At 35.9% G+C, this 26,564-nt stretch overlaps 1 protein-coding gene across 3 annotated transcripts in view; it reads right to left on the bottom strand.

Moving 5' to 3' along the window:
* Window positions 1-26,564, bottom strand: part of cacna2d1a (calcium channel, voltage-dependent, alpha 2/delta subunit 1a) — a 107,006-nt gene that overhangs the window by 45,079 nt on the left and 35,363 nt on the right. For all 3 annotated transcript variants that reach the window (XM_051107212.1, XM_051107213.1, XM_051107214.1), the window contains exons 4-7: window positions 10,139-10,198; window positions 7,446-7,481; window positions 7,218-7,347; window positions 1,234-1,365 (exon numbers count right to left, since the gene is read on the bottom strand). In XM_051107212.1, coding sequence (XP_050963169.1) covers window positions 1,234-1,365; window positions 7,218-7,347; window positions 7,446-7,481; window positions 10,139-10,198 — 358 coding nt within the window. The remainder of the gene's footprint in view (window positions 1-1,233; window positions 1,366-7,217; window positions 7,348-7,445; window positions 7,482-10,138; window positions 10,199-26,564) is intronic.

Raw genomic sequence — 26,564 nt, 5'->3', positions numbered from 1 at the left:
CTCGCATTTGTGAATTTATATCTCACAATTCTGAGAAAAAGGTCAGAATTGTGAGATACAAACTTGCAATTGCGAGAAAAGGTCAGAATTGTGAGTTTATTGCGAGTTTCATGCAATTCTGACTTTATTTCTTGCCATGGCGAGTTCATATTTTGCTATTATGACTTTATAACTCATAATTGTGAGTTCATATCTCACCATTCTGAGAAAAAAGTCAAAATTGCAAAAAAAAGTCTGAATTGTGAGAAAAAGTATTGTGAGTTTATTGCGAGTTTCGCACAACACTGACTTTATTTCTTGCAGTGGTGAGTTTATATCTCCCTGTTCTGATTTTATAACTCGCAATTGTGAATGTATATCTCACAATTCTGAGAAAAAGGTCAGAATTGTGAGTTTATTGCGAGTTTCACACAATTCTGACCTTATATCTCGCAATAGCCAGTTTATATTTCGTTATTCTGACTTTATGACTCATAATTGTCAGCTTATATCACGCAATTCTGAAAAAAGTCAGAAATACAAGAAAAAGCCAGAATTGTGAGTTTATTACGAGTTTCCCGCAATTCTGACTATATCTTGCAACTGCGAGTTTATATCTTGCTATTCTGACTTTATAACTCGCAATTTTGAGTTTATATCTTGCAATTCTGCGAAAAGTCAGAATTGCGAGTTTTGCACAATTCTGACTTTTCTCGCAATTGTAAGTTTATATCTCACAATTGTAAAAAAAGTCAGAATTGCAAGTTTATATGTGAGTTCATATCACAATTCTGAGAAAAAAAGTAGAATCGCGTCTCGAATTGCGAGATGAAAAATCACAATTACCTTTTTTATTTTTTATTCAGTGGTGGAAAAAGGCTTTAATATTGAGTTACTGTTTATCTAGAAATATCATGACTTACATTACATTTACAGTTTCTATTAATTAGACTATTTAAAACTGAGTGTCATTTAATGGTCATATAGCACTAATAACTTCACATGCATCAACATGAAGTTGTTCATGTTCTGTGCATTGCTTTTATGTTTCTGCTTTGTTTCCTGCCCCGTTTATTGTTCTCCAGCCTTTTATCTTATTAGTCTATGGCCCTTGTTCCAAATGTCACACTCACATATCACCATCAGCTATGAAATGCATTTGGGACAGGAAATATGTACATATTTGTACTTTCTGTAGTTTCTATGTTATGGTACATGTGTAATACGGAGCTCCTAAACATTCCAGTGCTTTACCTGGGAAGTATCGAGCCAGGCCTGTCGCACTGCCAAAAACCTGCCAGAGGAGGGTCGGGTCTTTTTCCTTGTTCTTCTTGAAGACGGTATCCAGAGCGGCAGTCCAGTTTAGCTCATTCAGGATTATAGTGGCTGTTGCAAACACATAAACACACAGGATAAATCCCACTCTCGACGTGAAGCATCCCTACAGTTCTTATGGGATTTAACTCAAGCTGACATGTTTTTAGAGAGCTCTGTTCTAACAAACACTCAAATGAACCCCAAATCAGGGATAAATCAATAAACTGGCTCTCAAAACTTCAGATCCCATTATGTTATGCTAAACTTGAAGTGATGAACCACTTGAAGGAGATGCTGCGGTAAAGGAAACAACAAAGTGAACTATTAGCTAATGCAATTCTAATGGAATTACCGGAAAATTGGGCCCTTTTTTCCAGAGAATGTCATAAATGGACACTGCTGTAAGTGAGAGTGATGCTAACATTTAAAAAAAAGCCCTGGCAAAGCTCTGACATCATTCCCCATGATGTCACATGACAGATTTTCCTTTGATATCACTTTCTTCCGTGGGTTTAGTTTAAGTATTATGATGCTGAATTATTATTAGAATCATTTCCGCCTTTATAGCCTAATTCTAAAAGGAACCGGTGTGTTGGATCCCATGGGACGTCTTTTAATGCCACCCACTTCCTCTCTCCATCAAGACGACTCCTACTCTAGGTGTGTAATCAATACAAGCCTTTTCCATCACTCAAAAGCAGTCCAGACCCTATCGATCATCTTTAAGAGGGTCCATCAGCAGCAACACCTCTGTTTCTTCCACTTCCTTCTACTTCTTCCTCATATACTCATATAATGGCTATAGTAAACAATATGTATGGAAAAATGTTTAAAAAATGATCGGAAAAAAGTATGCGCAAACAAGCAAGAGTTTTTGTCCTAACTAGTCATTTTAGCAAGTCCCGCCCATGGTGAAATCTCAATGGTCCAAAATCATGTTCCTCAAAATTGCACAAATTCAACACCATCTGATTGGCTTCAACTGTGTAGTGTCACTCCGCATTTTCACTTTCAGTGTGGACAAATTATTTGTCGCTAGAAACTGCCACGTCATGACTTGTTAGAACACTTACAGTAAGAAGAGGAACAGTGCTCCATAAACACACACACACACACATCAGGGCTCAACAGCAAGGCTTTTTTCTGCTGACCCAGATTTCTAGTTGCCCCGCCAAAACCTTCAGTGACCCATTTTTTTATTAATGTAAATTAATTTCAATAAACGTATATTATTTCTTAATAATTACTTAATAATTAATAATAAATTATTTATTATTCATTTTATATTATTTATATATACATGCATTACTATTTAATATTATTAATTGTATTATTATTATTTAAATATTATAAAAATACTTGTTATATAATATTTCACAATTTACAAGTTTTCCTTTTTATAGAAAATATGCAATGATACCTAGAAATTATATATGTAATATACAACGACCAAAATTATAAACGCAACACTTTTGTTTTTGCCCCCATTTTTCATGAGCTGAACTCAAAGGTCTAAGACTTTTTCTATGTACACAAAAGGCCTGTTCGAAAACCAGTCAGTATCTGGTGTGACCACCATTTGCCTCACACAGTGCAACACATCTCCTTCGCATAGAGTTGATCATGTTGTTGATTATGGCCTGTAGAATGTTGATCCACTCCTCTTCAATGGCTGTGCGAAGTTGCTGGATATTTGCAGGAACTGGAACATGCTGTCGTATACGCTGATCCAGAGCATCCCAAACATGCTCAATGGGTGACATGTCCGGTGAGTCTGCTGGCCATGCAAGAACTGGGATGTTTTCAGCTTCCAGGAATTGTGTACAGATCCTTGCAACATGGGGCCGTGCACTATCATGCTGCAACATGAGGTGATGGTCGTGGATGAATGGTACAACAATCGGCTTCAGGATCTCGTCACGGTATCTCTGTGCATTCAAAATGCCATTAATAAAATGCACCTGTGTTCGTTGTCCTGCCCATACCATAACCCCACTGCCACCATGGGCCACTCGATCCACAACGTTGACATCAGCAAACCGCTCACCCACACAACACCATACACGCTGTCTACCATCTACCCTGTACAGTGAAAACCGGGATTCATCAGTGAAGAGAACACCTTTCAAAGTGCCAGACGGCATTAAATGTGAGCATTTGCCCACTCAAGTTGTTTACAACGACAAACTGCAGTCAGGTCGAGACCCCGATGAGGACGACGAGCATGCAGATGAGCTTCCCTGAGATGGTTTCTGACAGTTTGTGCAGAAATTGTGTGGTTTGATTGTTGCAGCAGCTGTCCGGGTGGCTGGTCTCAGACGATCTTGGAGGTGAAGATGCTGGATGTGGAGGTCCTGGGCTGATGTGGTTACACCTGGTCTGCGGTTGTGAGGCCAGTTGGATGTACTGCCAAATTCTCTGAAACGCCTTTGGAGACGGCTTATGGTAGAGAAATGAAGATACAAATCAGCTCTGGTGGACATTCCTGTAGTCAGCATGCCAATTGCATGCTTCCTCAAAACTTGCGACATCTGTGGCCAGCCTAAGGCACACCTGTGCAATATTCATGCTGTCTAATCAGCATCTTGATATGCCACACCTGTGAGGTGGATGGAATATCTCGGCAAAGGAGAAGTGCTCACTAACACTGATTTAGACAGATTTGTGAACAATATTTGAGAGAAATAGGCCTTTTGTGTACATAGAAAAAGTCATAGATCTTTAAGTTCAGCTCATGAAAAATGGGGGCAAAAACAAAAGTGTTGCGTATATAATTTTGGTCATTGTAATTATACAGACAACTCCATAAATTCATAAACATTTTTGCTGGAAACTGCTGGAATTTACTGGTTTGTTATTTTTTGTGACACAAAAAAGCCAAAAAAAAAAGAGAGAGAAATCAATCAATCAATCAGACTCCCGCTGTAACTTCACATGCTGGTGTTAATGTTGGACAATGTTTCTTTAGAAAAATATGTCATTTATATACTTCTTAATGTTGAGGAGACTCAGAGGTCACTGCCTCCCTTGCCTCCTCAGAGAAAATGCCCCTAATACATACATACATAAATAAAGCAAGCCATCAACTAGGACCAGACTCTAGGACACTGACTTTGCAATCTTTATTGTTGGAGTTGTGGAAACGTTTGTCGTGGTGGTGTGAGTGCTAAATTGCAGGATCATTGTGGAATCATGAAAGCCTGTAATCATTCCACGAGAGGATATCCCTTCTGCACTACAGACTCTGTAGGTCACAGGTTAATAGTGCAAGTAAAGGCTGTCGCATATTTCTATACAAGACTAGTCCATGAAGGCATCGTAATTTACTGGTCCTAAAGGAAGTGCATTAGTGAATGAGAGTGTAGCCATTTACAATCATCTAGGTGTGTGTGTGTTTTTAGCAAGATTAGATGCAGTTTCACACCCCTTCCTGTTGTTCATCCATCAAGCTGTCAGTCTGCAGGGTTAGACACCACACATCCTCATTAGCTAATCTCTGTTTGCTTCTGTCTGGAAAATCAGCACAAATAACTTCCCTCAAGATCAAAGATTTATATATGATATAACCTCACAAATCTGACTTTTTTTCTCAGAATTGCAAGTTAAGTCAAAATTGTGAGATATAAACTCACAATTCTGAGAACATCAGTCTTTTTTCCCCTTTAAAATTGGGCAATTGCGAGTGTATATCTCACAATTCTGAGAAAAAAAAAGTCAGAACTGCAAGACAGAAAGATTGAGAGATATAAACTTGCAATTGCAAGAAAAAAGTCAGAATTGCGTGCTACAAACGTGCATTTGCGTGAAAAATTTCTTGCAATTTTGAGTTTATATCATGCATTTCTTAGAAAAAAAGTCAGAATTGTGAGTTTTTATCTCGTAATTCTGACTCTATAACTAGCAATTTACATCTCACAATTCTGGGTAGAAAGTCAGAAATGTTAGTTTGTATCAAGAAATTCTGTGAAAAAAGCAAAATTGTCAGATAAAAAGTTGTAATAACCTTATTTTATTTTTTATTCAGTGGCAGAAACAGGCTTCCATAGCAATAATAGACGCTAGTAGACACTTTATTTAGGAGCTGCTGCCAAGTGTGAGTGATTCGTTTTTTTTCTGACAGTCTGATTACGGCGAACAAAAATAATTTATAGCTCAATTCAATCAGAGCGAGAGAGAAAGCGAGGGCGTATGTGGAATACGATTTTTGACGACAGGCAAATTTTCATTGGTTTAAATGAATCAGGACAAACAGTCAACAGAAAAAAACAATCTGAGCACTACGAGCAGCCAGAGGCGTCCATGTGACAGACACGTCATCGCGTTCACATAAACACTCTCACACGCTCTCTCTGAGCATGTCTGTGTCCATCTTGAGATTGTGATGACAGATGACACACTGCATTGAGGCAAAAAGCACAGATTCATGTCCTAATAAGATGCAAACATACAGACAGCCTAGAGCCGCCAATAACACAAGATGAATATACTTGAATAATCAGCCATATTATTACATAATAAACTATTATTAAACATAAAGACTTGAATGGAAAACAGAATATTGCCTGAAAGCTTCACCCAATGCTGCCGGACCAAGAAAATCAGGCGGAAAGCAAAAGGTACTGAGAGTAATTTGAAGTGAGTAAAAGTAGATAAAGAGAGACAGCGGGACAGAGAGAGATGAGTCATATGATGAATGCGGCTGCATCAGTCCTCATCTAGAACACAAATATCACATCAGACTCATCTGCCTGTGAAACACTCACGCAAATGCATGGCCACACTGAGGAGATCAGATTTCTGCCAACACAGTGAGTATGATGCTTCGTGTCTTAAAAAAGCACTAGCCCATTTGACCAACTTGTTACAAAATCACATCCAACATATGTATGAGATGTTTAAAATATTGCTATGAGGGACCAATGAGATCATTGTGGGCGGGGCTACCGAGCAAAACTAAGCCAAAAATGAAAATTTGCAGAAAATTGACTCACTCTCAAGCCATTCAAGATGTAGATGAGTTTTCTTCATTGGAATAGATTCTGAGAAATTTAGCACTGCATCATTTGCTCATCAGTGGATCCTCTGCAGCAAATGGGTGCCGTCAGAATGAGAGTCCAAACAGCTGATAAAAATATGTTTTGTAAATCGAAAAGCTGTGTGTTTGTGGTAAACAAATACATTGTTAAGACATTTTAAGTGCAAACAGCTAAAATACAAGTCTTCTATTCAAAAAATGTCATTTAATCTGAATCAGGAGAGAAATACACACTAATCAAGCAGTATTTACAAGCAAACACTGGTGGATTTCGATGTGTGAGGACAACATGGACTTTTTAACTGGAGGAAGTGTTATCGTGGATTTTGGACTCAAGTTTTGGCCAGAAGCAATGTTTTTTTTTTACAAACACGCAGCTTTTCACTTTACAAGATATTAAGTGATGACCGTATATGGAGTATTGTGCTGTTCTTCTCTCATTCTGACGGCACCCATCCACTGCAAAAGATGCACGAAATGCTACATTTCTCCAAGTCTGTTCTGACGAAGAAACAAACAACTTGGATCCACTCAAGCTACTCATAATCTACAGTAGTTTTCTCACCACTGGTAGTAACCTCAAAACACTCATAACCCGTAACCTTTTAAAGCAAGAGACAGAGAGTGAGAACTATTCTCTCGCTTGAGGATATTGGGGGTTGTGGGGTCACTTAGGGGCCAGGCATGCTGCGTTTGAGCTGGGCTGCTCTCTAAATTTAGTCTGCAGTTTTTCCACAAGCCTCTAGCTGTCCACACCTGACACACAGCAATAAAGCCGAGCTGTCACTGAAAGACTGATTTTATAAACTGGTATTTTAGCTACCATGCAAAGTCGTAAAAAAGAACACATGTGAAAATGTGTGTGCGTGTTTGTGTGTGTACTTACAGCCCTCGTAGATATCTGTGGGAATGTGCACTGCTGTTGTGTTGTACGAAACGGGGCGTTTGAAAACAGGATCCTCTTTGAATTCTAGTTTGATGCGGTTGTGGTATGTTTCCGTGTCATTAATGTCAAACTACAAACATAGAAATGAGCAAAAATCAACTTGTTCATTTACATCCCTTTGTTGTTTAGTTCATATCCAAGCATGTATTTTTTAAAATGAAACCTTACCTTGTCCTTGGCATTGTAGTAGACGGTGTCATTCACCTGTTTGACAAAGAGTGACAGAATAAGGCTTTAGTGTTTTAAGATTAAATATCATTAGGATACTTTGGCATCAATAAGTTTTTTGTTATCTTTTTAATTTTTTTAAGTAGGGTTATCTATTAATGTTCTTTTTTTAATATATGTATATATTTCTAAACATTCCTAAAAGATTGCTATGGAAGCCTGTTTCCACCACACAATAAAAAAAAAAGTAATTGAGTGTTTTAAGACATATATTCTGAGTAAAATGTCACAACTGTGAGATATAAACTCGCAATTTCAGGAAAAAAGTCACAACTGAGAGATAAATTCGTAATTCAGAGAAAAAAGTCACAATTTCGCGATATAAACTCGCAATTCTGAGAAAAAAAAAGTCACAATTATGAGATATTAAATCTCAATTCTGAGAAAAAGGTCACAATTGCGAGATTTAAACTCTGAGAAAATTCTGAGAAAAAAAGTCACAATTTCGAGATATAAATTTGCAATTCTGAGAAAAAAGTTACAATTGCGAGATTTAAACTTGCAATTCTAAGAAAAAAAGTCAAAATTGCAAAATATTAACTAGCAATTCTGAGAAAAAAGTCACAATTACGATTTATAAACTCGCAATTAAAAGTCACAATTGCAAGATTTAAACTCATAATTCTGAGAAAAAGTCACAAATGCGAGACACAAACTTACAATTTTGAGAAATAAGTCACAAATGCAAGATATAAACTCGCAATTCTGAGAAAAAAGTCACAATTACGAGATTTAAACCCGCAATTCTGAGAAAAAAAGTCAAAATTGGAGATATTAACTCGCAATTCTGAGAAAAAAGGCACAATTGCGATTTATAAATTCGCAATTAAAAGTCACAATTGCGAGATTTAAACTCACAATTCTGAAAAAAAAAAAAAAATGTGAGACACAAACTCGCAATTTTGAGAAAGAAGGCACAATTGCAAGACAAACTCACAATTCTGAGAGAAAAAGTCAAAATTGCGAGATATTAATGTGCAATTCTGAGAAAAAAGTCACAATTACGATTTATAAACTCGCAATTAAAAGTCACAAATGCAAGATATAAACTTGCAATTCTGGGAAAAAGGTCACAATTGTGAGATATACACTTGCATTTCTGAGAAATAAAGTCACAATTATCTAGCAATTCTGAGAAAAAAAGTCACAACTGTGACTTGTGAGATAAAAAGTTGTAATTATCTTTTTTATTTTTTATTCAGTAGTGGAAACATCTAATAAAAACATACAGAAAACTATAAAATTATTATGTAAGAAATTCATTAAATTATGCTTATTTAAAAGAAAGTATATGAGAGTTTACTACACTATATCATTCCATCCTATAATTTATCAGTCATTAATTTGTTGCAATTACATTTTTGTTTTTTGGTTTTTATCAAAGTGTTAATCTCTAACAGTATATTACATCTGAATGTGACTGTGTATTTCCAAGTGTTTTTATTTAGCTCCCTCTGTGTGTTTTGCCAGGGTTTTGTACCTAATCTTTGTGCATTCACAAAAGGAAGCTGTTAAAATTCTGTACTCTCTCTTTCCCAGAAGTGAAGCATGTTGCTTAGGTGTGCGTGTATGTGTGTGTTTATCTCTTCTCCCAGGGTTGTTCTCCTCACAGTGTGAGGGCGCTGTCAGGACTAGCATTAGTGGGGCGTTAACAAGCAAGCTCACTATCTGACATACAGTTGCCTTGGAGACATAGGAGTGGATCATCACCGGCTGCCGCCACCTGTCCTACTTGCTTGCTAATCATGTGACAGACACTCTTTTTAGGTTATAAACCACTAATCGCTGAACATACGTGTATACAGCTCAACCCCGCATGGGATCAAACTCTCAATTTGCAGACTGTGTCTTTAACACGACTCTACCTGCATCCTATTAATAATTAAAAGAAAACCTCTCTGTCTGTCACTTCTAGCACAACAATTGTGTCCATAACAAACGCTTGAAGAGAAACACCTGCTGTGACAGCTCCAGGCAGGATGGATTTATGAGCGCCCACACACTTGTTTGATTTACAGTGCATGATATGAGCAGGAGTGTAACATCCTAACTATGAAAAATGAAACTATGGTAATAGCTTTTTTAATGTATATTAGAACTGTCCAATATTATGGTCGATATTAAAATTCAGTGCTATTTTATGGATATATATCCAATACCTCTCTCTAATATTCAAATTAAAACCACTGAATAAACATTCTGGAAGTTTTTTGTTTGTTAAAAGCATATTAAAGATAGAATCTCCTCTCAGACTGATTTAGAAATGAAATATTGCTGCGCTACAAATTTTGATGACTCATTCAGACAATACTTGACTGACAAATCTATAACCAGACAACCAGACATCACATCCACTTCTCTGCAAATTAGAATTGATATTTCAGTCCGTGGGAACCTGAAATGCATCAATACAACAGACGCAAGGTCTGAGACCAGGATGCCAACATTTTCTCACCCAATTGATTATCTCACCATCCTGAGGTCGATGACGTGTGTAAATGTGTCTGGTATCTGATCTTATTCAATAAACCACTGATTGAAAACATGCCCAGGCAAGTTTAACAGTCTTATTTCTTCCACCTGTGTGTATGTGTTTCATGGTGTTTACAAAAAGTGAATGTATAAAGCATTACAACAGTTTCATTCTTCCACTGGTGCTCCTCCTGCAGTTTCTCCGCAGCCGTCGCCAGCACCTACAAACACAAGGAACGAGATGAAATTGTTAAAGATGACCTATTATTCCCCTTTTTACAAGATGTAATATAAGTCTCAGGTGTCTCAAGAATATGTCGGTGAAGTTTCAGCTCAAAACACCCCACAGATCATTTATTACATCATTTTAAAAATGCATATTTTGAGTGGAAGTAGAAACACTGTTTTCGTGCTTGTCTCTTTAAATGCAAATGAGCTGCTGCTCCCCGCCCCCTTTTCCAGAATAGGCTGTGCCTTTACAGCTCATACCTCAGATACTCTGTTTTGATTATCACGTCTAACGCTGAAATCATGCGTTTTAAAGCACGAAAGCGGCTGTCACACGGCATGTGAGTACTAAACTAAGTTATTTCATGTTTTATTGTGCTTAAACTGTCAAATACACACAGTTTTGGTATAGAGAATTACCAGAAACCAGAAATGAACACAAAAAACATTAGTTCTGACAATATGTAATCATCTATGTAAAATAATTTAGATTAATTGATTTTCTCAAATTTAATAAAAGAGCCTCAGAACCAAATCCAGACACTTATAACGGCAAACAAATGTATTAACTTGACAGAGTTCCAATGTAATTGGCTAAATTATTTGTCATTTAGTCAACAACTGGTTTTAATGATGCAAAACGAGGCTCTGGTTGAGTAGGAAGACACGTTTTTCTTAGACTGACCTGCATTCAGCCTTTACTCCAGATTTTCTGCCTATGAGAAAACCCCTCAGTGACGGCAAACTAAATTTAGACAGCAGCTCAGGTCCGGTCCAGGCCTCCTCAACTGATTAGGTTAATAACAGTATAATGGCATCGTTTTTTAATCTGGTCTGTACTAGAAACTCACTGTACGCCTAATTTCCCCTGGGAACGATCACATCCCATTCCTGTAACTTGTCCTGGAGCGTTTTTCTTTATGTATCTTTTTTTTTTTTTTTTAGTTTTTATTGGCCTTGAAATGAGATTGAAGATTAGGAGTTCATGCAGTCAAATTAATCTTGATAACCAGGGGACTAAAAGCAAATTAAGAAATTCTCATTTGATGCTCACTGCCACAGATCACACTATATGAGGTGGAGAAATGTTGATCAAATAAACAGTTTCTCATTTTGTGAAAGTTTATAATAAAAGCTTAATGGTGTCTTAATTTAGTGCAGAAGCTGTGGTGCAACTAACAAACATAAACGTAAAACCGGAAAAATAACAAAACAGGAAATGATATAATAGAGAGGAGCCTTACTTAGTGCTGAGCTTCATGACTGTGTGATCAATGAATCTTTCAAAATGTTCAGAAAATAAGTCAAGGTTATTTCAGGTTGCAAAAATCTCATGTGGTGCACTTACATTTATTGTGTTTATTTATCTGTTAGTGCTGTCAAATCGATTAATCGTGATTAATCGCATTCAAAATAAAAGTTTGTTTTCACAATATGTGTGTGTGTACTGTATATTTATATGTATATTTAAATATATACAGTGGGTAATATAAATATATATATATATATATATATATATATATATACATGTGTGTCTGTGTAAATGTATATATAATATAAATTATATATATATATACACATGACATACATGATGTATGTGTGTATTTATATATACCTATATTACCCATATACCCATGTTTTTATATATACCCATATTATGTTAACACACTTTTATTTTGGATGCGATTAATCGCGATTAATCGGTTTGACATCATACACACACACACACACACTCGTAAATATTTCTTAAATATAAAAGTGTGTGTGTGTGTGTGTGTGTATTTATATATACATATAAATATATAGTACACAAACATATATTATGCATACAAACTTATTTTGGATGCGATTAATCGTGAGTAATTGATTTTACAGCTTATACACACACACACACACACACACACGTGTAAATATTTCTTAAATTTATATATGTGTGTGTATTTATGTAGACATATAAATATACAGTACAGACATATATTTTGTAAACAAACTTTCATTTTGCACGCGATTAATCACAATTAATCGATTCTAAATGAGCAAAACTCCAAGCAAACTCAGTTATTCTTCATTAACAAAATGATCATCAACATATTTTGTAAACACTTTTATTTAGCATGCGATTAATCGCAATTAATCGATTTGACAGCATATATATACACACATTATTTTTTATTAAATATATACATGTGTGCGTGTGTGTGTATTTATATATAAATATAAATGTAGAGTACACACACATATGTACACAGATTTTTAATTTGTATGTGATTAATTGTGATTAATCGATTTGACAGCATATATATGTGTGTATATATATATATATATATATATATATATACCACTATGTCTATATATTATATAGACATATAAATATACAGTACACACACATATGTTATGTATACAAACTTATTTTGGATGCGATTAATTGCAATTAATCGATTTGACAGCTTTATATATATATATATATATATGCATGTATATATATATATATACACACACGCACACATACAAGTAAATATTTCTTAAATATATATATGTGTGTATTTATGTATACATATAAATATAAAAGACACAGACATGTAAACAAACTTTAATTTTGCATGCGATTAATAGCAATTAATCGATTCTAAATGAGTAGAACTCCAAGCAAAATTACAGTTATTCTTCATTAACAAAATGAAATTTTATAATAAACAAGCAGTCAACATTTTAATTTTTAACTTAATTATTAAACTTACTTATGATTATACACTTAAACGTACACAATAGGGCTGCACGATTATGACAAAATCATAATTGTCGATTATTACCTTGAAATTGTTATTGCGATTATTGATTACAATTATCACAATTTACATTGAATGATGTTTCGAATAGCTTTGAAGCAAATCTATTGTTTTCATTCTTTGAAGCAACGGCTTCAAACCACCTTTTTATATATAGTTTCTTCTTTAAATATAAAAAAGTAAAAAATTAAAACAATAAAAGATTTAAGATCACACACATACATACACACATCTTAAGCAAGCAGAATAATGTAAGTGGATTTATTTGATTTTATTTTTTCAAACGTCTCAGGTTACGTATGTAACCTTGGTTCCCTGAGAAGGGAACGAGACACTGCGTCCTCTAGGGGGCGCTAGGGGGAACGCCGTCAGCGTGACCCGTGTCTGAAGTATATATACAAAACAACAACAAAGTTGGCCGGCGACAGCCTATGACGTCACTGCCGGCGCGACTCGTCGCTGCCGGCGCGTCACTACCGGTGCGACCACAGTATAAAAGGACACCGGTAGAGCAGGACGGCCGCTTCTTCGTCTGAAGCTCACATCCCGAAGCATGGCCCCGAGCCTAGAGGACGCAGTGTCTCGTTCCCTTCTCAGGGAACCAAGGTTACATACGTAACCTGAGACGTTCCCTTTCGAGGAACTCGAACTGCGTCCTCTAGGGGGCGCTAGGGGGAACGGTTATACCCACGCTGCCATGCTGAGGGGAGTGCCTGACTTCCGGAGAGACAGGCACTAAGTACCAACTCCCTAGGCCTTAAGGGAGTCGCCCCTAGGATAAAGTGATGGCTGTCAGTGACATATCCCCTACGGCCAGAGCTTAGGCTGCATACCCAACTTACCTGTAGGGCAGATATCGGCCCGGGGTAGAGCCCAAGCTTGGAAACAAAGTATTCCTTTAAGGGGATACGGCCAGAAGCCTAGGATACCCAGGTTGGCCTGTCACACAGGGGCTACTGCAGCCCTGCACGACTCCCTCAGAAGTCGTACACAGAACGCAAGTGGTAACTCCCTGCTCAACCCGGTTGAGCGAGCATAAAATGCGCACCGGAACTAGGGCGCGTAAAAACCGTTCTTTTAGCCTGGCAGAAGCTCTGGAGATGGACCCGAGACGACCGGGTTTTAGACCACCTCGAGAAAGGGTACGGGCAATAGCGCGTGAATCCCTACCATAAAGGATTTTAGAATGGACGCAGAACACCGGTGCCTTCCATACCACAGCGTGGATTTTAGAAAAGTGCCCAAAGGTTAACGTGTGCACTTACCATATACATGGATTTGAGAAAGCGCCCACAAACATGTGGGCCTATTTTTAGACGTACCGTTGAGAAACGGTGGAATAAGAAGACCCTCAGGGTGAGGGGAGCACTGCCGGCTTAACAAGGCTCTAAGGGGAAGGCAGTAGGGGCGCATCTAGCCGCCCAATTAGGCAAAGCTCAAAGCAAAACCCTCAAGGAGAGGGGAGCACAAAGATGCCAAGCAGATAGAGGCCGCGGCTATCTATCCACTAAAACTGCCAAGAGCCGATACACTTAGCCACACAGGACAAGGCAGTGTATCGCGACAGGCTTCTACTCCCATGGACAGGAGGAGCCACTGATCCCCCAGGGGGACGAGCTCAGAGACCCTTTCCGTAGAAAGGGGAGCATCACCGTGCCCTGTACAGAAGCCTTGGATGAGATCTGACCCGCGAAAGTTCCCTTTGGCCTGGGGAAGGCAGTAAGGGTGAACCTCAGTTGCCCAATGGGGCAGTGCTCAGGTAAACCCTCGATGGGAGGGGAGCACCCTATGCAGTAGCCGCAGCTAACTGTCTAATAATACTGCCCTGAAGCTGATATACGTACCAAGGAAAGGTAGTGTATCGAGACCGGGTTCCACTCCCGAGACATGGGAGGGACACCTGATCTCTCCAAGGAAGACGAACTCTAGCAAAAACTCTTTCCGCAGAAAGGGGAGCATCGTCGCACACTCCCAGGAAGAGATACGGGGATCAGAAATGACGGGGAGCCACCTCTACAAGACTGCACAGAAAGCAGTCACATCCCCAGCCCTCAGGCTGTTCTGTGGGTAACCTCTCAAGGGGCATAAGCCCTTCTCACCCCACACAGACCTATGCTTACCTCCTCGATGGAAAGCACGGGCCCTGCTCTACCAAGACCCCAGAGCCTTGGGACCAAGGGCCAAGAATGCTTAGCTGAAGGCTCCTCGGAGCACTCAGAGGGTTTCCACAGAAACAGCTCTGACTTGAGAAACAGTGAAATAGCGTGACCAAGCCCACTCCTCGGAGGGGCGACCGCTAGATCACCAGATGGCATAGGTAGGAGGTCTGTGTGAAGGGCGGAAACCCCGCAACCGAAGCCCCTCAGGGCAGGATGAAGACAGAGGGTCTTAACCCGGTGGTCAATGTGTCTATCCAAAATGTCCAGGAGCTCCCTGTGAAAAGAGATTCTGAAGAGCTTACCCAGACGTAGGACCGAAGTCCTAGTTTTTCTCAGTGCTGTAAAGGGAACCTGAAAGCTTCCTATTCGAAAACGGGAGGCAGACCCAGGCAAGCAGCCCATAACCATGATTGAAGATCAGAGGGGGGTGCTCGAAGAGGACCTACCAAGGAAGGCACAAAAACAGGACCCAATTGTATACAGCATGGTAGACACATTAAACATGAGTCGTACTCACCCCACCATGGTTCCTGCGCATAACTCCAGAAGACTCAGAAAATCCTTCTGAGAAACCATCTAGACCATTACTATGACCTGTCGGGAGAGATTAAGAAGAGACCAGGTTATAGGGGAGTACAGCAAATCATAAAAAATGGGCTGTCTACCCTGCTTTCATTTTTCGTAGGGGAAGACAGCACTCACCTGGTTACCTCAAAGAGATCGCTTATTAGAAACCCTAAAAAGGGGAGCGACCACTGAGCTAGAAATATGATTCATAGTTAGACATGAAAAATGGATCGAACTCACCCATCCATGGTTCCTGAGAGGAGGCCGAAAGGCCGAGCCAGACCATCAGTAAAAGTTGCTTTTTAACAAAAAAGCCAACCTAAAACATCATAGGTCCGGCAGGGGTGCGCAGGAAAAGTACCACCAAACCTCAGTCAGGTGGAGAGACTAATATGAAGGGGGAATTAAGAGGAGGGAGACAGGAGCCCCCAAAGGAAGATAAGCAGAAGCTATCTTCTACTCTGACCCCGGCGAGCACGCTGTCTCGTCTGGATCACTTCCCTCAGGTCCTGTCTACCTCCTCTAGACCCACGCTTCCTCCCGGAACCACCCGCAGGTGGGGGAGGGGCGCGAGTGGCCACACTAGTCTTCTGGGCCTGTCTTCGTCCCTCAGAACGAGACGGGCCAGGACCCCCATACTGTTCGGGCTCAGATCTGGACCTTCGTGGAATGAAGGTTTTGAAGGCCGCTGAGCGCGCCCTCGCCTCCCTGAACTTCTCAACCACCGTCTCAACGGAGGTACCAAAAGTTCGGAAGGCGAGACTGGTGCGTCGAGAAGAAAGCCCCTCTCTTTCTTCCCGAGGTCAGCCAAGTTCACCCACAGATGTCTCTCCGTAACCACCATGGCCCCCATAGACCTGCCCATGGCAGTGGCGGCCTGCTTGGTGGCACGGAGAGCGAGATCCGTGGTGCGGCGCAGCTCAGCAACCTCGTCCGGGAAAGACCCTGACCCTTATCCAGATCTTTCAGCAAGTCAGCCTGGTAGGCTTGAAGCACCGCCATAGTGTGCAACGCACCCACAGCCTGACCTGCTGCTGCATACGCCCTGCCATTCAAACGAGATGTTACTTGAAGGGGAATGGATGGCAGGGAGGGAGTCTTCAGGGAAGATGCCTTACCTACAGAGAGATAGCTGGCCAGCGTCTCTTCTACAGGTGGCATCCTCTGATAGCCGTGCTCACGCATCCCCTCAATATTCGCATAATTAGAGTGCGGAAAATTATGGATGCGTGAGGAAAACGGCCTCTTCCATACCTTCTCGATCTCCGTATGCAGATCGGGAAGGAATGGAAGACTCACCTGGGCCGGGAGGTTATGATCAGAAAGATAGCGCTCATCGAGACGACCCCGAGGCGCCACCTCTCTGGCTCGCTTCCACGGCAAGTCAAGCCTTACCGTGGCGCGATCCATAACCTCCAACAGCTCCTCGTATGCAGGGCAGGAGATTAGAAAGGGTTCAGCCTCAGCTTCCTCATCTTCCAACATCTCCTGCTCTTCTTGGGAAGGACCCAACAGAGCACTAGCTGCTGGATCGGATGATGTAAGAGAAACAACATCATCGTCAGCCAGCAGTTCGTCCTCGCCCGCGACTGACGCGCGTGAAAGGGAAAGTCCCTTTTTTAGCTCGTCAGCGAGGTCCACCTGGGATCCCCATGAGCTCATTTTTCTCCGTGCCTCAGCAGCGGAGGGTCCTGAGCCACGGGGAACAGGTGGCTGTCCCTCTTCCCTCGAGAAGAGAGACAGACGAGAACGGAGCTTTCTCATGGGAAAAAGCTCACAGTGCACGCAGACTGCCCCCTCGAGGACGTCGCGTGCATGCTCCTCGCCCAAACAAAAGACGCAAAGATCGTGCGTGTCATCGGGTGTCAAATAACGAGGACACGGATCCACGCACTTTCTAAACGCCTTACTAGTGCTAGCCATATTTTTCCAAAAAAAGGGGGTCTCTTACCGTTTTGCTACACACTCCAGACAAAGAGTCAATGAAGACGAAGAAGAGGGCCGTCCTGCTCTACCGGTGTCCTTTTATACTGTGGTCGCACCGGTAGTGACGCGCCGGCAGCGACGAGTCGCGCCGGCAGTGACGTCATAGGCTGTCGCCGGCCAACTTTGTTGTTGTTTTGTATATATACTTCAGACACGGGTCACGCTGACGGCGTTCCCCTAGCGCCCCCTAGAGGACGCAGTTCGAGTTCCGAAGGTTTTTTATGCTGTAGGGACAAAACGCAGTGGAATTTCTGAGTTGTGTGATGTTAATCCACACAAAAGATCCACTGGAGTATCCCCATTATAATAAGACTAAAAATACAGTTTTTTTAATCATTCGATCCTCCAGGGGAAATGAACAAACAAGTGTAATGCATGGCTAGATGATGAAACCTCTCCACCCACTTCAGACATCCCATAATAACCCATTGACCCCAGGGTCTACACACTCTGATGAGCTGTTGCTATAACAACCCTGAGACTGGGATGTGTGTTTGTGTTAGTGCCGTACCCTACTGGCTCACAAACCAGGATGAGTAGTCCATGGTTCTGAAGTGACATCACAACTTAAATGGAAAGAGCCTTGATTTTCAGAGCACAGAGCATCATTCAAACACGTCTCATCACGGACTGATTAGGGTCACTGCTAAAATTCACAGGGTCTGGAATAGTGTTTTTGTGGGTGGACCCCTCTTCCCCGTGAGAAGGGCGATACTATAGAGCTGTAAAGGCCCACCAGGAGGCTTCAGCAAACATATAAGGGGAATAAATTATTGTAAATATCTGTAAATTTAAATACAAGTTTTAAATTTAAATATATTTATTGAATGATTGACTTCATTCATTAATTTAGTTCTGTTTCTTCCTTTAGATCTTTGGGCTATACAGTCTCTCTTTTGGATAATTTGAATTTTTATTGTTTTAATAAAATAAACCTAACTAAACCTAAACTTAAAATATTAGGTAAGGTTAGGTAGTTTTTGTCAGATGTCTCTGATTTATTTTTATTTTTTTTCTAATTGATTGATTTATTCATTCATTCCATTTCATTTTATTCTATTTTATTATTTCTTTTAATTTCCTTCAGGGTTATCTAGAGGTACACAGCGTCTCTTTTTTGGATTATTTGAAATATAATTTTTTAATAAAACCTAATATGTTTGGATTCTTTTTTTTTTCTTTTGGATTGTTTTTAATGAACTAATCATGGAACTAATTAATTAATTAATCAATTAATTTTTCTAATTTTTCTAATTGATTGATTGATTTCATTTTATTTCCTTTCATTTCATCTCCTTCAGCATTTTAATGAACTAAACATGAAACTAAGTTTAATTTTTCTAATTGATTTCTTTTTTTTTTAATTTTTCCTAATTTTCTTTTCTTTTTTCTTTTTTTTTTTTTTTTAATGTACTAAACACGGAATTAACTGTAATTTTTTTCCAGTTGTTTTTATTGATATACTTTTTCTATTTTTTCTAATTGTTTAATTTTTCTAGTTTTTCTAATTGATTGATTGATTCATTCATTTCATTTCATTCATTTTATTCTACTTCATTTCCTTTTTACATTTTGTTTTTGTCTCTCTTCTAGATTATTTGAAGTATTATTTTTAATAAACCTAATTTTATTTTCTTTTTTCATTTGTTTTTTTTTTATTTACTAAACATGGAATGAATTGTACATTTTTTCCAATTGTTCTAATTGATATAATTTTTATTTTTTTTTCTAATTGTTTAATATTTACAATTTTTCTAGTTTTTCTAATTGATTCATTCATTCATTTATTAATTTCACTTAATTAATTTTATTCTATTTCATTTCCTTTTTATTCCTTTCATTTCCTTTTCATTCTCTCTTTTGGATTATTTGAAGTACTATTTTTAATAAACCTAATTTTATTTTATTTATTTTTTTTTTACTAAACATTAAACAAATTTTAAAATGTTTCCAATTGTTCTAATTGATATAATTTTGTTCTAAATGATTATAATTGTTTCATTTTTACAATTTTTCTAGTTTTTCTAATTGATTAAATGATTCATTCATTTCATTTCATTCATTTTATACTATTTCATTTCCTTTTTATTCATTTCATTTTGCTTTTAATGTGTCTCTCTTTTGGATCATTTGAAGTGTTATTTTAGTAAAACCTATTTTTTTTCTTTTAGATAGTTTTTTAAAGAACTAAACATCTATTTATTTATATTAAAAATATCCATATTAATTTATTAAATATTTAAATCATGCATATAACCCATCTTCCAATCCCCATATCAGTCCAGTTCATAATCAGACTCTCTTTGCACTGTTTTGGAAGCAAAAGTTATGTCATTTGCCCCCTTATTATTTTCAGTAATTCTCCTACACAGTGTAAGGTTAAAGATCAGACCTGCATCAGCCATAATGAGACTAATAACACAATAAGAAGCCAAAATCCCAGACGACCGTCCTGCTAATGTATGCAGAGAAGAACAAGAGATAAAATTGTCAACAGCACTTTTTGAGCACCGCATAAACTCACATCATGCATCAGTAGCTAATTAGTCAGTCTTGTACAGCAGCTCTCAGGTACAAACACCTGGTGTGCAGAGCATCGCTATACATGTGGAGAACACCAACAAAAAACAACAATAAATCAAAGAAAACCAACAAAGGACTAAAGCGCGCACACACGCACGCACATATTCACATATGAACAAAACTGGGGTTATATGTGCCCTCTGGCTAGCATAATTATATGACTAATTATAGCGATAATTAAATAATATATATGTAGATTCTCCTTTGATGAGGGCACTTTAACATTAAAGAAGTAAAACTCCATTCAGAAGATCCAGTTCATTCATTTTCAGTGGATTAAAAGAAAACTAGCAGGCTTGTGTGTTTCTAACAGCCTGACATTCAGCAATAAATAAGGCAGATTTTGTTGGGCATTGACAAGCTCTTCAAAAGTCAGCCAATTACCCTTTGAATCCTGCTACAGTGTTGAGGGATGATGGAAGAAATGGCGTGAAATGCTGCATGGTGGATTTGTCATGTCTCCCTGCTGTTGTGAATGTGTGTCATTTAGCTCAGTTAGTTTAACAGGATCTGACTTCTGTATTTTGTCCCATTTTTGTTTATTGTTTTCGTTTCAACAGCTGCTCATTATAATGAATACAGTATGCACTGTAAAATTTGCAGTATAATATAAAATGAAAATGAGTGATGGGTACTAAAAAGTACACTAAACAGTTTAAAAGTTTGAGGTGATTACAACAGTACACTTGTGGTTTACACTCAAATATTAAACAGCACAACTGTTTTCATCACTGATAATAACAAGAATTGTTTTGTTTTTTTTTAAATCACCAAATCATCATATCAGAATGATTTGGGAAGGATACTGTGACACTAAATATTGGCGTAATGATGCTGAAAATTCAGCTTTGGTATCACAGGAATAAATTATATTTTAAATTATACTAAAAAACAAACAACACACACAAAGCAAAAATAAAATAAAATACCCTAACAAGGATAGTAAAATGTGAAAAAAAAACTACATTGTTAGAACTCTGTTTATTTAATTAAAAAACAAAACAAAACAAAAACACAAAGCGAAAATTAGTTAAAAAATAAATAAATAAAATAAAAGTGAGATCAAACACCCCAACTAGGATAGTAAAACCTACATTGTTAGAAAAAAACCTACATTGTTAGAACTCTGTTTATTCAGTAAAAACAAAACAAAATAACACAAAAAAAACACCAAGCAAAAAATAAATAAAATAAAAAAATAAATAAAATAAAATAAAATAAAATAAAATAAAAAAATAAAATACCCCAACAAGGATAGTAAAACCTGAAAATAACTACATTGTTAGAACTCGGTTTATTTAATTAAAAAAAAAAAAAAAAAAAACACAAAGTGAAAAATAAATAAAATAAAATAATAAAATAAAATAAAATAAAATAAAATAAAATAAAATAAAATAAAATAAAAAAAAAAATAAAATACCCCACCCGATAGTAAAACCTGAAAATAACTGCATTGTTAGAACTGTGTTTATTTAATAATAATAATAATAATAATAATAATAATAAAAAAAACACAAAGTGAAAAATAAATAAAATAATAAAATAAAATAAAATAAAATAAAATAAAATAAAATAAAATAAAATAAAATAAAGAGATCAAACACCCCAGCTGGGATAGTAAAACCTGAAATAAAACTACATTGTTAGAACTCAAATAAAATAAAATAAAATAAAATAAAATAAAATAAAATAAAATAAAATAAAATAAAATAAAAATGTAATATTAATAAGAAAAAAAAAAAAAAATCAGTTGTTGGAGGTACATTCAGTATTCAGTAATATAATTAATGAAATATCAAAAAATAAATAAAATAAAATGTAAAATATAACACAAATATTGATGATAAAATATTAATATTAATTAATAAATTAACAACTTGCACAACCCTGAAAAATACCCTTGCCCTAAATAATTCCCATATTCCCATACTATGTTGACTTCAAACCTGACTTTGACCAAGGCATTTTAAAATACCATGGTAGTACTATAGTAAGTTCCCTAAAGTTTGTGTTGTACATTTATAAGCATTTCTGTCACAACTCAGCACCACAATGAACAAGTGAAGGTAAAATATGATTATAAATGACCAAGAATTAAAATAAACAGTGAAATTAAAATAAACATGACTGCCAGACAAATTTAAATGAGATGAATAAGCTCCATTTTTTGATTTAGTAAATGAAAATCAAAGCTGAATTCTTTCTTACAGTTGCTGGAAAGCGTCCATATTGTGAGCGTCACTCTTAACCCTTCGAACGTGACTCAGCATAAAAAATAAATGAACCTTCGAACTTCTCTCAAGATTCACTAGTAGACACCAATAGTGTGGCTGCAAACACAAGCATGTGGAAATACATTTGTGGTAATCGAGGAGTTTTCACACCTCTTAGCACAGCATAAACACAGATTATGAATAAGAAACGATGATCCCTATAATGCTCATCGTGTTCAGCCTGGCAAAGACTGATGGGAGCTGGCTATGAACATGGCTATGTTGGCTCGTTGCAGAGTAAACTGTACGGGCGTGCCAGAGTGCAACAGGAGCCATTTTGGCTCAAGGTGGATAGAGTGTGATGCTTATTAGGGATCCACCACCTGTCACTGTTCCAAGCACAACGTGAGGAAACTGGTGTCCAGCGCTACACTTACACTAACATACTGAAGACAGGCCTGAGGCCAAAGGAGCTCATCCACACCACCACAACATGCTTTAAAACAGATGGCTCTGTGTATAATTGTGCGGATCAAGTTCTTATGTTATACCAAATGTCCACACTGGGATAGTAAAACCGGAAAATACCTAAGAATACCTACGTTGTACAAACCAAAACTAAACACAAAGCATAAATGAATAAATAAGTAAATAAACAAACTAAACAAATAAATAAAATACTAAATTATAAAATATTCTACTAAACTATTAAATTATAAAATTATTCAAATTTATAGTAAAATCTAAAAAGGACACTACATTGTTAGAACACAGATTTTGTTTTGTTTTTTCAGAAAAAAATAAAACAAAAACACAAATCAATAAACAAAACAAAACAGAAAAAAGACAAAGCTAAAAGTAAATAAAATAATATAAATTAATTAATTAATAATAATAATAATAAAATGAGACATCAAATGCCTCAACTAGGATAGTAAAACCTGAAAAAACACTAGATTGTTAGAACACTGTTTATTCAGAAAAACAAAAACAAAAAACAAAACAACGAAAACACAAAGCAATAAATAAAATAAAATAAAATAAATAAAATAAAAAGGATTCCCAACCAGGATAAAGCAAAAAGGTAAATAAAATAATAATAATAATAATAATAATAATAAAATAAAATGAGACATCAAACACCTCAAGTAGGATAGTAAAACCTGAAAAAACTACATTGCTAGAAAGTTTATTCAGGAAAAAAAAGACAAAACAAAAAGCACAAATCAAAAATAAAATAAAATAAAATAAAATAAAATAAAACAAAATGAAACTAAAAATAAATAAATAAATAAATAAATAAATAAAATAAAATAAAATAAAATAAAATAAAATAAAATAAAAAGGATTAAACACCCCAACTAGGATAGTAAAACCTGAAAAAAACTACATTGCTAAAAAGTTTATTCAGAAAAAAAGACAAAGCAAAGAGGTAAATAAAATAATAATAATAATAATAATAATAATAATAATAATAAAATGAGACATCAAACACCTCAAGTAGTAGTAAAACCTGAAAAAAATGTAGACTGTTAGAACACAGAAAAAAAACATAAAGCAATAAATAAAAGAAAAATAAAATAAAATAAAATAAAATAAAATACATAGAACGTTTATTCAGGAAACAAAACAAAGCAAAACAAAACAAAAAAGTAAATAATAAAAATAAATAAAATAATTTCTATTATTGGTTCATTAAATGAAATGGATTACACTAATTTTGCTTAAGTTTCTCCTGGGTAGCAATAAAAATAAATGAAGATCAAATAGAGAATTTGTTCTTTTGCTTCAGTGAAAAAGATCCCAGTGATCTCACTTGTATCTACAGACTCTGAGCAGATTTCAACATGAATTCTAGCATTTCCTCCAACACCAAATTATTTGGTCTACTGTAAAATCTCCGTATTCACTGTATAGCTCTAAACTCTTAATTTCATTAGCGCACAGTATATCTATCCGACCGCCAACACTTGGACATTCATCAGCCACTTTCCTCTCGATCTCACTAAAAACAAGAGTGAATCAACTGTAAGATTACCCGTGCTCGTAACATCCCATTAAATTTCCCAGTACAGGGTGTTTAAACAGAAGTGAAAATATGTTCCGGTTACAGTCCCGCTGTGGGTGGACAGCGCTGTAATTATGCAGCTCAGCATTGCTTCAGATGAGACTTTAACTACTGCCAGCTCTCACACTACTGCTTCATTATGTCTCATATTAGGTTGGTGGAATTGCAGGAAGTTAGCGTGAGCCTTCTTTCATTTGTTTCTTACAACATTTGTTGTTTGGAGACAGACAGCTAAGTTTAGCAGTGCCTGTGAGGAGCCAAGGTACTGCAGCAAACAACCATAATCACAACCGAGGATCTGTTGAAGCAAATGTTTTGACAAACAAGGTCTTTTTCCCCTTTCTGAGTTGTTATGAAAGTCACAGTCATTTACGCTGCTCAATTAGTTCAGTTATTTGACATGTTGTACCTGTGACAGCCGTTCGTCCTCTGAGAAGCCCTGGACGCTTATGGGTATTGTAATCTGACGTCATAACCTTCCTCCGTCCTTCAAGTCCTCACTCTACCCCATTACAATGAGCGTCTAATTCAGTACATTTCCCAAGGTGCACTTCTCCTTCCTACAATCTAATCAGTCAGTCTAGACTTTCATAGAAATTGAGTAAGACACAAGCGGTGTTGGAATGGAAAAATAGATTCAGTTAGATGCTTCATGATTTGCAAATAAAAAAATGCAAGACTAAACAATATTTTTTTATACATATAATGAAAGGAGGAATATGCTTTTTAAATATAATTTATAACAGTATAACTACTGTGAAACTACACAAAGATAAAGAAAAATAAATTAAATGAATTAAATATTAACAGTTTTCATTATCATTAATTTATTCTATATCTTGTATAATTTTAAATAACACATAATAAAGAAAAATAATGAAAATAATTCTGTAACATTTTAACATTTTGAAATGTACTTAAAATGTTATTTTTGTAAATATTTTTCACTATTATTATTATTATATTAACATATAAATTATTTTACTTTTTTTCTTTATCTTGTAAAGTTTTATAAGTACAAACTTTTAAACCATATAAATATTTTATATTCACAGAAAATGTATATAAAAGTATTACTATTATAATATAAAATTATATAAAATATATAATAAAAATGTATAACATTTTAACATATTGAAATGCATATTTAAAATTTTATATTATTATCATTATTATTACTATTATTATTATTATTATTATGGTTGTTGTATTAACATAGTATTTCACTATTATTTATTTATTCTTTACCTTGTATAGTTTTACATAATATATAATAGATTAAAAATTATTATAATTAATTATTCTAATTATATTTAGGATGATGATTAAAAGAGTTTTGTAACATTTTAACATTTTGAAATTTATATTTAAATGATGTATTTAGAAATTATAATTTAAATATAAATTTCAAAAATGTTACAAAATGCTTTTAATGAATTAAATAACTTTTTAAAAATACAGAAATTGAAAGAATTGAAAGATAATAAGATAACTGAATAAGAATTGAAAGAATTTTGTAACATTTTAACATTTTGAAATTTATATTTACATTATTATTATTTTAACATATTATTTTACTGTTATTTCCTTTTTCGTTATCTTGTATAGTTTTACAAGTATGCAAATACATAACTTTATTTATTTATTTACTTATTGCCAAACAAATATTGCTAAACAATATAAATATTTTATATACACGCAGAAAATGTAAAAATATAGTATTACTGTTATTAATTCTTTTACTCTTTTATTCTTAAAAATTATATTTGTTGTTTTAACATATTTTACTATTATTTATTTTTTCATTACCTTGTATAGTTTTACATAATACATAATAAATTAAATAAAATAGTTAAATAATAAAAACTGTCACTTTTTAACATATTTAAATGTACCTGTTTTTAATCATATATTATTATCATTATTATTGTTGTTGTATTAACATATTACTTATTTTACTATTATTTATTTATTATATATCTTGTATAGTTTTACAT

Source organism: Labeo rohita, chromosome 4 (genome assembly GCF_022985175.1).
Source record: "Labeo rohita strain BAU-BD-2019 chromosome 4, IGBB_LRoh.1.0, whole genome shotgun sequence".
Lineage (NCBI taxonomy): Eukaryota > Metazoa > Chordata > Actinopteri > Cypriniformes > Cyprinidae > Labeo > Labeo rohita.
Note: the sequence above shows the minus strand (reverse complement) of the source record. Positions and strands in the feature narration are given on the sequence as shown.